This window comes from Leiobunum rupestre, chromosome 4, assembly GCF_980474605.1.
Source record: "Leiobunum rupestre chromosome 4, qqLeiRupe1.1.hap1, whole genome shotgun sequence".
Classification (NCBI taxonomy): domain Eukaryota; kingdom Metazoa; phylum Arthropoda; class Arachnida; order Opiliones; family Sclerosomatidae; genus Leiobunum; species Leiobunum rupestre.
This window is the reverse complement of record NC_143387.1, coordinates 1924146-1939296: the sequence shown is the minus strand read 5'-3', so window position 1 is coordinate 1939296 and position 15151 is coordinate 1924146. Positions and strand designations below refer to the sequence as shown.

At 34.0% G+C, this 15151-nt stretch overlaps 2 protein-coding genes and 2 long non-coding RNA genes across 4 annotated transcripts; 3 read left to right on the top strand and 1 right to left on the bottom strand.

Moving 5' to 3' along the window:
• The first annotated feature begins 6854 nt into the window (after window positions 1-6854).
• On the top strand, window positions 6855-7606 carry LOC149945870 (uncharacterized). The gene is made up of 5 exons (XM_090173774.1): window positions 6855-6994; window positions 7089-7165; window positions 7245-7353; window positions 7416-7508; window positions 7558-7606. The coding sequence occupies exons 1-5, from the start codon at window positions 6855-6857 to the stop codon at window positions 7604-7606; spliced, it is 468 nt and encodes a 155-aa protein (XP_090029900.1).
• A 116-nt stretch (window positions 7607-7722) lies between these two features.
• Window positions 7723-8492, top strand: LOC149945869 (uncharacterized). The gene is made up of 4 exons (XR_016480676.1): window positions 7723-7799; window positions 7863-8078; window positions 8152-8306; window positions 8365-8492. It is a non-coding gene; the product is annotated as an uncharacterized LOC149945869 (long non-coding RNA).
• Window positions 8493-8555: 63 nt separating this feature from the next.
• Window positions 8556-9943, top strand: LOC149945868 (uncharacterized). Its single transcript, XM_090173763.1, has 7 exons — window positions 8556-8717; window positions 8775-8860; window positions 8927-9034; window positions 9103-9317; window positions 9384-9452; window positions 9512-9731; window positions 9800-9943. The coding sequence occupies exons 1-7, from the start codon at window positions 8600-8602 to the stop codon at window positions 9941-9943; spliced, it is 960 nt and encodes a 319-aa protein (XP_090029889.1). The 5' UTR covers window positions 8556-8599.
• A 29-nt stretch (window positions 9944-9972) lies between these two features.
• Window positions 9973-10326, bottom strand: LOC149945867 (uncharacterized). The gene is made up of 2 exons (XR_016480413.1): window positions 10237-10326; window positions 9973-10185 (listed from the first exon to the last, which is right to left on the bottom strand). It is a non-coding gene; the product is annotated as an uncharacterized LOC149945867 (long non-coding RNA).
• Window positions 10327-15151: the final 4825 nt, after the last annotated feature.

Sequence of the window (15151 nt, the reverse complement as noted above, 5' to 3'; positions counted from 1 at the left end):
ACATTTTTTCGATCTCAACATTTTCACTACTAATAAAACGCATCTTACATACATTGGGTAGAACTAATGTTTCTCTAATTTTAAAAGTATACAGCAGAATTTCTTTCGCGTATAAATGTTTGGGAGAGAAGACTTTAAATCGTTTATATAAAATCTTTTCGTTGGCTTAGAGTCGTTTATTTTTCTCTAATACAATCGTAACGTATTGATTGTATTAGAGAAAAATAAACGACTCTAAGCCAACGAAAAGATAGAAATCCACGGAGTATGCAAAATTTATGACGACTATAAACACGTTCAACTTCCAAACAATTATTATTACATTTTGTACATCTATTTCTATGGATAATTATTTTATTTAACAGATCAGTATGCGTTCTACTTGAAAAGCAGATATATTTAATTTTTTTTTATTTAGAGTAAATAAATGTGTATTGAGGGTATCATATATTTTATTTAAAGCCAGTTGTACTTTATTAAATACTTCAGGCCAAGTAGTATCTTCGAATATGATAGTGGAATCATTAGCGAAAGATATTAGATTCCCGTCAATTTCTGTAGCACAATTCATTAATATAAATTAGAAATATAATTGGTCCAATGATAGTTCCTTGTGGTATTCCGTAATATAGTCAGTGAAGGACTGATTAATCATTTTGTTGAGAAAGAAAGGAATTTTAAGGGCTTTCGTCGTCTCAATGCCGACTAAAACTCTTCTTTGACCATCTCGAACTCAAGTCTCCTTATGTCAAAGCTTTGCCGACTAGAAAATATTCGCCATGCCGAACGATATATTTGCCAATCTGACCGATATGTCAAGCTTTTCTTATAACACAGTAAATATTGTTTACTTTTATTCTATACATTCCCAAGACCAAGAAAGTATATTAAAAGTAGTCTCCGATGGATTAAGGCGTGTGGTCGATTTGATGCATTCCTTACAATAAATTCACTTAAAAGCCAAAAGTTTTACTTATGTGAAGAGCATTTTGAGGGGAGGCATTTCAAAGAAACGATTGAGACACTAAATGTAATGGTAAATACAGCTATAATGTATTTATTAATTGCAGTATTTTCTAAAATTTTACTCAATAATTTGCTTTTTCAGAATCAGAACAATGGAACGGTCGATATTTCAGATTATCGTAGTTGAGTATTATTTAACTCTGATTGTCTTCCGTAAAATATTTGTAGTGATTCCAATTCAGACTCATTTGAATTAATCCATAATCTGGAAACATTTTCGGTGAACAGACAGATAGCACTGACGGTAGCCAAAATATTAGATAGCCACTTAAGTATGTTCATACTAAAACCATGAAATTTATAATGATATTAAATTTCCTTATATTTATTGGTTCAATTTTATTAAGGAAGAAGGTTACACACTGACCGCAGATACGAACGTTGTTCTGCGCAACGGTGAAATTCAAACACAGAGTATTCTAGATCAGGATAAAACTGAGTATATTCTGAATCAAGGTGACAGTGTTAATATTCCAGCTTTAAGTGGTTCTTTTTCAGTTAATTGATAACCTTTTAAAAATTAATACAAAATTTTTATAGACAAACGTTTATCGTAAAAGATATTACAGATGATTGGGCTTTTCTACAATAGCCGGTGGGTTTGGATTTTCAAAACAAAACATTGAAAAGGGCAAGACAGAAATGGAATGCATAATAAATGATAAACTAACATAAAAAACGATGTCATATTAAGGAAACCTCTAGATCTAAATCAAGCAATATTTAAAGCTTTACCTCAACTTCGACATATAGAAGATATTCTTGTTTTTGTGAGAGCTTTAGATTTGTTTTAATTATTCTCAGGAATTCAATCACCAAAATTATGTGAAGAAGCAGGGATTAACAAACCATTATCCCAATGCCTTGCATTCTTACCTTTGTGATTTGTTAAAGGTAAAAATGCAAATTTCAAAAAAGAAACTTAGTGAGTAGTAGCCTATGCAAGCCATGTTTCTATTATCGGAACCCTACACAGAGGTCCGTTATGAAACAAGTCAAATTCAAAACATCTGGTAAAAATGGTACAGTTACATGTCTAGGGAAGAATTACAAAAGAAGTGATCTAAGAAACAATAAGAAAAGTCAAGATTATATGATGAAATATGTGGAAAAAGTCTGAAAAAAAACCCGGTGATTTCTTTTCGTGCCTTCAAGAACAACAGTTGGGTGATCTACCAAAAATACCGTCAAACGTCTTTTTGTAGAACAACTTTCCTTTTAAAAATTAAAAAAAAAACAAGAAGCAAAGACGTTGTAAACCTCATACTTTAAATGATGTATCCATTTGTAGATACAGCCAGCTAGAGCATGCTAAACATTTTCATCAAGTTGCATTAATAATAATAATAATAATCAGCTAGGCTAATACCCAAGGCACCACCTTAGGCCTAAGTCATCAAGCGACTTTTTGAAACCTTCCGTCCAAGAGAAATCTCTATAACCATTCTTCCTATATTGGTTTGACATCTGGGTTTCTTGACGAAGCTTATAGTCAGGGCCGAGAAAATTTGCTTGAAAACTTTAAAGAGCATCAATAATACGTAACTCTGATAATGGATGAAATTAATATAAAAGAAGATATTATCTTTCGTGCGAATACTGGTAAACAAATTGGGTAAATTAGTTCTGTTGTCAAATTAAGTTTTAAATTTTTAAAAAGAATGGCGTTATTTTGTGATGAGTCGAGCAGTGACTTCCTATCAACTGATAGAGAATTAAATAGTTGGAATTTCTTTAGAAGAAGCCGACGCTTAAAACGAGGAATGTAGCCGATTGTCGTAATTTTTAAACTTTAAAAGCCCCAAAATTTCTTATACCTTTATATTTTTTCAAGATGAATTTGAAATACCATTCAAAATTCCTTTTAATTTGCTGTGATAAAATTAAGCAACTTGGAAAACTTAGCTAATGCCAAACAAGTTATCATTTGTGCAAGACAACGAAGAATAATTTTAGTTAATAAGTTGAGCGATAAAATCTCACAAATAAAGAGACTGTTAATTTGGAATGGTTACTTTATAAAAGCCCTCCAAAATTCCGGAAATGAAAAGATAAATGAGTAAGTGAAAAACCCATTTTATTTAATCAAGGAAATATCGACAATCGCACTTCTTTTAAGATTACAATGTTTAAGATTTCAATTCGGTAAAGGCTATTGAGGAGCTTCCAGATTTATCCAAAAATGTATTGGCGCACTCCTTCCTTGTTCGCATGTATGATAAATATTTAGTTTTGGTATCTGTAAAAGACAAGGTTGAATAAGATAATTCGGGCTTCAAGGATTACGCGCCGACACTGGATAAACAAAATGCCCTGCGTTACACAGCAGGATTTGCATTGCGTAAAGTTAGGATGCTAAAAGATCTCGATTAAAAAACCACAATTTAGGACAATTTCATAGCTACTCAAGATACGCCAGTATATGAAAATAAATGTTACCAGCAAACAATAAGTAGAGGTCATCTAGTCCCCATCACTGACTCGGGAAATATATTTTGGAATTAGTGGAAAGTTTAACAAATGAACAGATGCAACGCCATGGCGATATCATTAACATCTTAAAAAATATGTTGGCTGAGTTGAGTTGCGGGTTAAACATTTGCCAATTATTGTACACTTATTTTTAAAAAATGAAAGGAAAAGCTCTAGCAAGAAAAATCAAAAGTTAATACCAATAATGGGTAGCAAAGGTATAAGACCAACTTTACAGGCAATAAAAGCGAATTAACTGAAAATACTTTAAATATGAATTTTGTGATAAATAAAGTTCCTAATTGAAATAATAATAATTTCTTATTTCTTCTTAATTGCTCGAATAGTATTAAGTCGCCTACAATTATGCATGTATTCTTGAATTGTGGGGTTAGTAATTAAAGAATAATAAATTGCTGTTCAATTAAGTCTTGATTAATTTTATTTGTTAATATAAATAGAGCACCATGGTTAAGCATAAATTTGACAATCGCTGGTACAGAATAAAGAGAACCATTTCGATTTAGGCTTGACCAATAACTGAAGTAGGGATAATCGTAATTATCCTACCAACAACACGGAAGAATATTACTGAAAAAAAAGATCATTTAAAAATTGTTTCGACAAAAACAGTTAAAAACGTCCAACACTTTCCGTACTATAAATTTTCGGTAAAAGTGGGTAAAATTAAAGCGGAGAGAGACTAAAACGGAAATATACTACGATACAGTGTGGTAAGAAAGCTCATAACCGCCCTTGATGAAAGTTTAAAAGAATTCGGACTTGATAATGAAATTAAGATTAAACTACATGCTAAGCCTAACGGATTGTGCTTGAATTTGAAGAGCACCGATAACTACCATATTGGAATTCCCGATGGACTGATCAAAGAATTCCTTGATTGTAATCCTAAAAATTATAGCTAATACCCAAGGCATCAAGCAACTTTTGAACCCCTTAGTTATAAATATAGATTCGACTTTGCTGCTGAAGTCGTTTGTCGGTGAACTGATAAAAATGGAGGAGGCGTCGGCTTCTACTTCAAAAAGAACGTTAACTTTGAAGTTGTCCACGCATGTAATATTTTAAATGAGCACTGTGAAATTTTTACTATAAAAATTAACGATATCTATATCTCAGTTGTGTACAGACCCGGTAATAGTTTCACTCAGTTTCTTTACTCTCTGGAATTATCTATGGTTAAAATGGGGTCGCCAACGGCGAAAAAAATCATCATTGTATATTTCCAATATTAATATTTTACAAAATAACAGTACTTCTCAACGATTGCTAGATCTTACTCAAAGCTATGGTCTTTCGCAGTTAATATCTCATCCCACTTGAGTAAATGTAAATACTGCTACTCCAACTTACCTTTAGCTACCTCGGTTCTTAATGATATTGATGTATCGGATCATTTCCCGATCAGTGCTAATTATGAGGCTCAGAATACTTCTAAACCTAAATTGCGCATAAGAAACTTCTCGAAAACAAATATTACGAAATATGTAAATAAACTAAAAACTGGAAACATATGATAGAATAGTCAGACGTTATTTTAGCTTTCAGTGATTTCCACGACTTTCTCCTGAAACTGTACAATGACTGTTTTCCTTACTATGTGGTCACCAGAAGTGACTCCCACTAATGGACCACTGAAAATATCATTACTCATATTAAAGATAAACGAAAACTTAAAAATATATACAATCGAAATAAAACCGATGAAAACTTAAAAATGTATAGTCTGTAGAAATATCTGTAATAATTTAATAAGGAACTCAACGTGTAAATTTTTATAATAGCGCGTGATCGTCCACCCAAGGCAACCCGGAAAAGTCTTGGAATTTGATTAATGAGCTGATTGGTAAGGGCAAACAGAGAAGTGGGTTTTTAATCCAAAATACACCAGATAACTTTCACTCTTTTTTACCCCTGCTCAATCTGAGCCCGTTGAAATACCTATCAATAATAAAGTATTTAAATACTAATTCAGCCCCAGGATACGATGATATTTCACCGAAAATTATTAAGTTAGCGGAATCTTTTTTAATATATCCATTAAATACTCTAATAAATATGTCATTCGCGCTAGGAATTTACCCTGAACGTTTCAAAAATCAATCATCACACCGATCTATAAAAGCAAAGATAAAAACTTACCCACTAGCTATAGACCAATTTTTCACCGCTGTTTTTACTCTAGGTTATTGTACTTTGTAACTAAGTATAAATTAATCTCCGAAAAACAATGTGGGTTTAGAGAGAATTTTAACAGTGTTCTTGGATCTGAAAATGGCATTTGACTCTGTAAATCTTAAGCGATTATTGGAAAAATTAAAAATCATGGGTATTAGAGGTTAAAGTTATAACTGGATCAAATCATATTTAAGTAGTCGCCCTAATTAAACTAAGCTCAATAATCAAGTGTCTAATAAAAGATATGTGTATAAAGGGGTCCTTCAGGGCTCTATTTTGTCCCCACTCTTGTTTAATCTGTTTGTTAACGACCTAGCTGTAATTGATGATACGATTTGTTTAAATTCCGGCCCTTACCTAGATAATCTTATAATAAATACAAATGTAACCCTAAATAAAATTAATGTGGCTGCAGGATAATTTCTTAGAATTAAATAGTGATAAAACGGTATTTATGATACTTTCGAACATAAACAAAGATCGAACGAGAAATGAGTCGGTAGTTTTTGGACAGACCCGATTAAAAGTTTTTACCTATAAATACCTTGGTGTGTGGTACGATCCATTTCTTAATTGGAACAACCATATCAACTATATTGCTAAAAAAGTGTCGTACGGTGTTTATCTCCTACAGCAAAACCGTAATATATTCGGTAAAAAAGCCCGTCTACAATTGTATTATTCGCTCATATATGCATATTTATATTTCTGTATAACCATCTGGGGAAATACTTCGGACCATAATCTGAAGAGATTAAAGGAACAAGATCGCACTCTATTTAAAAAAAAAATCGAATTGTAGTTTGGGTTTTCGATTTAGATGGCGCCACCGTTCGACTGGCCCTTTTGAGGGTTTTGTTCGGATAACGGCTAAAAACTTGGCTAGCTGGCGAAGACGGTCGAGTCCATGTACAGTTTTTAGGGAGATCCGTTAGTAAATGGGCCCTTCTGCTTTCTCGCCTAACCAACTCTGCCTAAAGAAAGGGTTTTGCCGCTTTATATTCTAAGACTGCTATTCTTTTCTCTTGTTATAGAGCCCGTGCGTTATTTATGAGCTCCGGCTGTAACGGTTTTATATCTTTTTAATAGGCCAAATTCTTGAAAAATATCGCGAGTTCGGTAAATCGGTTTTCGTCGTAATCAATTTTTAATCAACGATGGATCCACCGCAAGATAATAAAGTAAATAAAACTTACAAAGTTAACTTGGGTTTGGAGATGTTTGAAAGATGGTCCCGCGAACGTAAACGATTGTATCTTACTAATGAACAATTTGCTGCACATCTTTTCAAAAGACTGTAAGATTAATTCTTTATATTATATTATATTATATTGTTTTTATTCTTTAATTAGTTTAGATTATAGATAGAACTAATGGTAAATGAATTTTAGGGATGAATTGGAATGTGGAAAAAAACAATACTTTGATAAATGTCAAGAAAATCACTTTAGTTATTCAAAGAAAAAATGTAAATAAGATAATACTTACTAAATATAATTATACGTTATTCTATATAGTATTTTTTTCACAAATTGTGGTATTTTCAGCCTCTGAGGTATCTACTCAAACTGAAATGTTCTGTCGTACTAACGACCTAACTCCTAGGAGTACTAGAATTGGGTTTAGGCAAAATAGACTGGTTTCTACCCCAATGTTGTAAGATAGTTGTAAAGTGATTGCATTAACGATGTTTTGGCTGATTAAAATTTTAAATTTAGGTCATCTTTCAATGAGAAATTACAGACCGTAACTGATCATGTAACAAGTCCATTATCTACCTATGCACAGTCTCCTTTGTACGTAAACAATCGGTAAGTTGCACGAGGTAGTTAAAACACGTTTAAACATCATTTCCGGTAGCGTAATGTCGACCAGTCTGCCTACTGGTCGCCATTACGCTACACAGTAATAGCACCTGGAAAGGCTGGAGTAGGCCTGGCTTACTTGAAATTATTTTAATGAAATATGTAATAAATTTAATTGTTACACTCAGACAGTCAACAATAGAACCCCCTCAATTATTCATAAGTCCCGCAGGCGGTGTGAGCTCAACATTTACGTCTCCCCTTCTGGTTGACAACTGTCAACATCTTGCAAATCAGGTACTATATTGCATTCTACTATGAAAAGGATATTTAAGTTAATGCACCGTTGTCTTATTATAGTTTCAGGACCTAATTATTTCTGACCCAACTCCAAAAGACGCAGTCCAAGAAGAAATAGTATTGGTATTTTTCTCCAACCTCGAAAATTTAGTAAAACAAGCTTTTGGACTGAATTGCTTTTGTGGTGCTGCAGTGGAATACAAATCTACCTTCCGTGGAACAGCTCTAATATTTTCTTGGAAATGCTCAGCAGGGGGAGGCAAGCAACACAAAAAAGTAACTTTACACGTTTAGACATATTGCTTTTTGCGTTCATTTCAAATAAAACAATACAACAAAATTTTAAAAGGGTTTGTGGTACAGCCAAAAGTGTTTTCATGGCATCTTTGCGGGGAATATTAAAGTTGCCAGTGGAATATTGTTAGCTGGTCATGAATTTACTAAAATAGTGAAACTTGCTAATTTTTCAAAAATACATCTCATATCAAAAGATACGTTTTACCGGTATGAAATTTATATTAGAGAAACTCAACATTTTCTAAAAGTATTATTTTCCTAACAGTTATCAGAGGCATTTCATTAGACAAGCAATTCAAAATTATTGGCAAATACTCCAAGATAAAGTTTATGACGACTTAGAAGGAGATCAAGAACTTGTTATTGCAGGCGATGGGCGGATGGACTCACCTGGTCATAGTTGTACTTACTGTACATACACCTTTGCCGACATAAAAACCAAAAAAATATTGGCTATATGTAATGTTGATGTGCGCCAAGCGAATGGAAAAAGTTGCAACATGGAGTTAATCGGTTTTAAAAAAGCTTCACAAGAAATAATGACGAAAGCAGCTGATCATGGAATTAAAATTGTTGAAGTGGTGAGCGATGCGCATTCTCAAATAAAATCCGAAATGGGTATGTTATATGATAAAAATATTGATCAAACACCACCTTATAAAATGTTTTATTTAGGCAAATCAGGCAGAGTTTTGAAGGATGCAAGACTCTCACTCGACATATGGCATGGAGGGAAAAACTTGCACAAGAAAATAATAGAAGTAGTGGTCTTAATAAAAAAAAATTATCAATACAACTGTGATATATAATGCATTTCGCCAATCAAGGCTTCACATCAGAAAGGATGTTCAGTATTAGCAGAATGGGCTAAGGATATTCGAAACCATCTGTGGTACTGTGCTAGGGATTGTGAGGGAGACTATGATTTGCTACTGGTTAAGCTTTTGTCTTATGCCATTTGAAGTAACATCACTTACAACTATTTTGTTGTTATTTTACCTAGGCAAGTTTCCAAAGTTGTCTTAATCACGTAACTAACTACCATGAGTGGTTAACTGATTTTGGAGCGGGATTTGCCTGTAATCACGAAATACCTTTACCAGAAGATAAGAGGAATAAAGATTGGCTAAATGAAAATTCTCCAGCGTACAAAGCCTTGGAAAATATAGTTCAGAATAAATACTTTGAGGATAACTTACAGTATTATACTAACTTTCGGTAGTGTTGGTTAAATACGAATGTTCTTTATAAATTGATTTGATTAAGTTTATAATTTTTTTACAGGCACACCGGGTTTATAGAATGTTTCAACAATTTGATTCTTGCCTATGCCTCCAAGAAGAATTTTTACACGTAAGTTAAATTATACCTATATATTATAAAACATAATTTAATTGCGACTCATCTGAAAGATGGGAAAGTTATTGTACACGGATAACAATAGCAGCAATTGATTATAACTGCCACGTTGATCGAAAAGAATCTTGTGATGGAAATGGAAACCCAAAGTACAAACTTTTTTGGAATAAAAAGGCCAAAAACTGGGCTATTGGAAAATTATACGAACCAAAGAGGTACACTTATATTGACTCAGTAGTGGAAAAAATCTTTGAAGAAAAGATTAAATTTAAAGTAAGATATTTTCATTCTATGACATGACATTACATTTTCAGTTTTATAACCATTATAAATTATAATAGGGTAAAATGACAGATCCATCAATTCTTGATGTAACAGATCCAAGAAATCTTTCTAAACATATAAGCATGCAAGACAAGCCGGATAAAGATGACATTCTGGCTAACTACCAATCACGATTTACCAAAGGGTCTCTAATACTGTAAAAATGTTAGATTTTAAAAAATAGAATGAATAAAATTCAAACTTTATTTTTATTATCAAAGTTGAAAACTGATAAATTTAATAGCCTTCAACAATACGGCCACGTCTGAATCCAGTATACCCACCATTTGGCGAGGGAAACGCTCTTCTTATTTCCAGAACACAACACGATGGTATAACAATCCTATTGCCCGCACCCAAACGTCCATAATCCAAAAGCGTGTAATTGCGATATGCGTGATAACTAAAGGAAAATTAGAAACTCAAACAAATCAGAACAAATTATGTTAATTACCGGAAATTTTCGTTATCGGCGTTCAGCCCTCTACGCCTTGCAGCCTCTTTTCTGAACCGCATGCTTATTTGAAGTATGGGTCTGTACAGACACACCAAGTTGATCATGGCTCTTGTAGTAACGCAGAGTACTTGTCGACAACACTTGTTTTCGTCTTCTGTCGGCATTGGCCTACAATTTCCACATATACACTTCGGTTTCTTTTGAGGAGGTGAAGAGGGTGCGGGTGGTTCTACATCTCTATTTTCTTTGTCAGTCACTTCATCTAAAATTACAAGAATTCAATATAAGCTTACCTGGCACTTTAATATTCATATTTTATTATGTTTAATTACTTAACCATTACTTTCGTCATTAGTAGCATATATTATGGATAATGCCTCTGGTAGTTGTGGTGCTACTTTCACAAAGAAATTTTCCAAAGCATCTCGGCTAACAGTTTTAGAAGCAATCTAAATTTGTTTTTCAAATTAATTAAAATTTAAAATATTTAAACCAACAATAAATTGATACTCACTCTTATTTCTTCCATATGTTGTTTTGCAAAATTTTCTCTGCTGGAATCAACAGCACCAGCAGTAGACGCAGCTGCCTTTTTCAAATTTTTATTTGGCTTTGTTTTTCCGGAATGTTTCTTTCCAACTTCTTTCCTTTTCGTTGTAGTAATGGTTGAAGTATCTTCATCCGAGTCAGTAGCAAAAATATTTCTTTTGGCCGGATTTTCCTGGTTCCGGTTACTTCTTATTGATTTTGCTTTATTTGGTTGTGGCGGTTCAAATAAATCTTCGTTATCTTCTGACTCACTTGGAATGTTCTAAAAATTGTAAATAAATAAACAGGATGTAAAATCATAACCACGGGGAATAACTCATAATGTCTTAGGTATGAATTTCAAATTTTACCAGGTCATAGTGTGAATTTTTGTTAAAAATGATTAAATAAAGTTAAAAATGATTAAATCGTGCTTAAAATGATTAAATCATGATTAAAATGATTAAATCATGATTATTAGGCCACTCTAAAGCTTAGTGATCTGCCCCCGTATATGACCACTATCATAAATAAACGAATGATAATTATAATAATACCTGATTTCTTTCACAATCTGATGATATTTCGTAGTATATTCTGTCTGAAAACAGTTCTTGGGAGTTGTCAGCCGTCTTTAGTTCTGCCTCAATCATTGTTTCAAGGCTCTGCAAAAATATTATTTTTTTTTACAAATAATTTATAGTTCTATTCACTAAGTGTTTATTTGAAAAAATATTTTAAATAACGCTGGCAATTTCTCCAGCTGGCATCCATCAATGATAGGTCGTTGGTTAGGTATCGAACCCCTCTAACTAAATAAACCAGTGTCGTTTCGCTTTCGATTGTCGAATTAAAAAAAATTACGCGCTCTTATAATTTTGGATCCAATTGACTGTTAAATTCTTTTTCAATCTATTTTACTGAAGTACCTCTAAATTGTGTGCGAGTTTCAGCTGTGTCAGGTAAACGGGGGGGGGGGCACAACAACCCACCAATCCCCCATTAAAACAAACATGACATACTCATATAATAGGTCTTTCTATAACTTAACTTGGCCTTATTGTTTACTAGCTGGGTAGCCCTTCCTTCGGCCGGGCCCCAGCTAGAACTAAAATAGGTGTGGGTTGGGCCCCAGCTAGGTTGCAGCTGTAGGTTGCAGGATTCACGGCACCTTTCCAGGGGCAAAAATACATAGATTTTGAATCGCTTTTTAACATTATTTAATTAACTTTCACCAAATTGGAAATCGATGGAAATAGCGCGACTCGCTGCCTTTGCGCTATAAGAATAGCTGTGAGAAATTTGGAGGTCCTAGGTTGAACGACTCGGACGCCTATAGAGAAACAGACGCAAGACAAACAGACAGAAGACACTTAGGATAATGAAAACTGTTCTTTGCAAGGATGATTTAAATTGACATTGATATTAATTATCCTTGGATCTTACCCTCTCAGCATCTGAGAGAGTAAAACCCAAGGAGAATATATATCATGGTCAATGTAAATCGTCCTTGCAAAAACAGTTTTCATTATAAACAAGAAGGCCAAGTTACTTTATAGAAAGACCTATTTTGGGTCGGATTGAGGTAACTCTTAGTTAGAGCTAGAACCAGGTAACTCTTTTGTTAGAGCTAAATATAAATAATACTTCTGGGAAATCATTACTAGACTGCGACTTCGTAAATGGCGGACAAAAATGATAAGTGCGTAATATTGCAGGCGCTATATTTGCAAGCGGGGGAAAATCTTGCCATTCTATTACCACCACTGCTTCGTAAAGAGTTAACTTTCTCCCATCTGATTGTAACAAAATTGGACTTCCTACTATCTACGCCAATTGTTCTCATTATTTACTACTACTATAGTGACTACTATGATGGCTACTATTGGTTAATTCTACCGTAAATTAGGTGGATTAAATAAAACCTAGGTTTCCATGTCCGAGTTCAATGTTTATTTATAAATCATGAGCCCCTAATAACCCGGACACTCTACAACAATATGTGAAACATTACCCCCAAAATAGACATTCGTGAGTCATGAGGATGACTCATGATAAACTGGCCATCATCCCTTTAATTAGTTCATTATGAATGGGCAAATAAAAAACGTAAAATTTGAAATTTCATATGAAATAAGCTCGGAAATAAGTTATTTTCATAGTTGCTAAACGCGTAATAAACGAGTATTACATACCTCAATTTCGACAGGAACTTCAACAAGATCATTTTCATTTGAAAGAAAATTGAAATCTGTGACATTTGAGAGGATTTCCTCCGGAATTAGGTTTATCACGGAATCTTTAGGCGTTACGTTTTTGGCCTTGGAAGTCTTCGCCTTTGATTTCATTTTGATCCGAGAACACTTATACAAGCGTGAAATTCTTATAAACATTTGAACTTATAAAATTTAAGAAAGTTATACTTACAACTTCATTTTTCTCCGCATCTCCTTTATTCGTACATGGTACTTTTCCCGGGGCACATTTACAGTTTTCGTTACATAAAACTCTCATGGCTCGGCACGAACATCCACCACGTGGTCCTCGACTATTATTTGCATTTTCCGAAATAACCGCGGCTCTTTGGCAAGAATTACGGCATCTACATGGTTCTACGCTGACTTTGCTATTGGTTTTAGCTAAAACAATAGCGGCTATCTCTATTGGTAAACCTTCTAAGTTTTCTTTCGCGACACTCATTGTAGTTATTCCCTATTTTTCAATAACTACGTTTTTAGATGCACGAACGTAAACTCAGGTTACACTTTCACAGAAAACCGAGGCTGTAATGTTAGAAAGGAGCGGATTTCGAGAGATAAGCCGTTCGTAAAACACTTTTCTGGGAAATATCGCGTACAGAGCACAGGTGGTCGCTATTGTCCAGTGATCTTTGCTCTTTTTCAACCCCCCCCCCCCCCCCGCCATCCTCTCGCTAGCCCCGATTCAAAAATTCCAAGAAGTATAGTATTCTATTCGTTATTGTTCGGCTTTCGGAAGAATTTGACACTCCCCACACCCCGTTTTTAGAGGAAATAGGTCAGTGGAAAAACGGAGGAACGTAGAAGGGGGTTTCCCCATAACCTTGAAACGTTGCAGTTTAAAACCGCACTTTTAGGAGGGCGCCACTTCCTAGAGGAGAAAAAAAGCCGAAAACAATTTGGGCCAAAACCAGTACAATTATTGATGATCTTGTTCCTTTAATGTTACTACAAAAAAGAGCCAAAGAATTGTCGAAGATACGGCATATCTAGCTCATACTGTAACTATTTTTAAGTATATATGTATATTGAATATCTTTAAAATGTATGTCTTTTTTGGCCTAATCCTTATTTATAAATGTTTGCATTATTTACCTTATAATCCATTTAGATATAGTAAGCTAGCTAAATATTTCACGCTCAAGTCTAGTATTCTAGAATGATAAAATACGCGAAAAAGTAAATTAGTCCATAATTAAAAGGGATAATATATCTAAATCCTAAACAAATTTGAAGAAATGAAAAAATTTACTAATAACTCGTACCGATAGGTCTTCGAGCGAATCTCGGATCAAATAGATCTTCGAGTAATAAACTACATAAAAACTAAATAAAATAGCCAGAAATTCCAACGGTAGACCAGTTTCGTTCTATTTGGAACTCATCAGTACCGTGCGGGATATCTGGCTGGCGACTGTTAGGCCTATATCGAAAAGAGAAACTAAGCCTAAACATTAAAAAGTTCAAAACGCGTTGCATAGCAACGGAAAGCCGAAAAGGGGGGAGTGTGGTGGAGAATAGTATATACGATAAGTTAAGTTCGGAAGTCTTCGAAATTGCCTCTCATAATATCTCTCAAATCGTTGGAATATCCTGAAAATCAATGGCATCGTTACGACTGTTAATATGGGTGTCCCCCAAGGGTCATGCCTCGGCCCACTGCTATTTTTAATATTTTCAAACGATCTACCAATGTCGACAAATGCCGAAACCATACACCATATCAAAACATACGCGGATGATAATAAGAAACATAGTGTCATAACTTCAGTTACTGATTGCCAAACTCTTAATGCAGATATAAATAAAATCTATGATTGGGGCATAGCAAACAATTTACCTTTAAACAGTTCAAAGACCGTGGTTATAAGTTTCACTCGGAAAACGACCAGAAAAATAAACTACCCATATATAATAAATGGAACTCTACTTGACGGCAAACCTCGGTAAAAGACTTACGAGTAATTTTCGATTCTAAACTCAGCTTTGAAAAGCAAGTGAAAACTTTAACAAGTGCTTGTACAAAAAGACTCTGCGCAGTTTTAAAAATACCCAAGAATCTTAACTCTCCGCGAATCTTTCTAATTTTGTATATATCGTTAATACGGTCCAAAATTGAATATTGC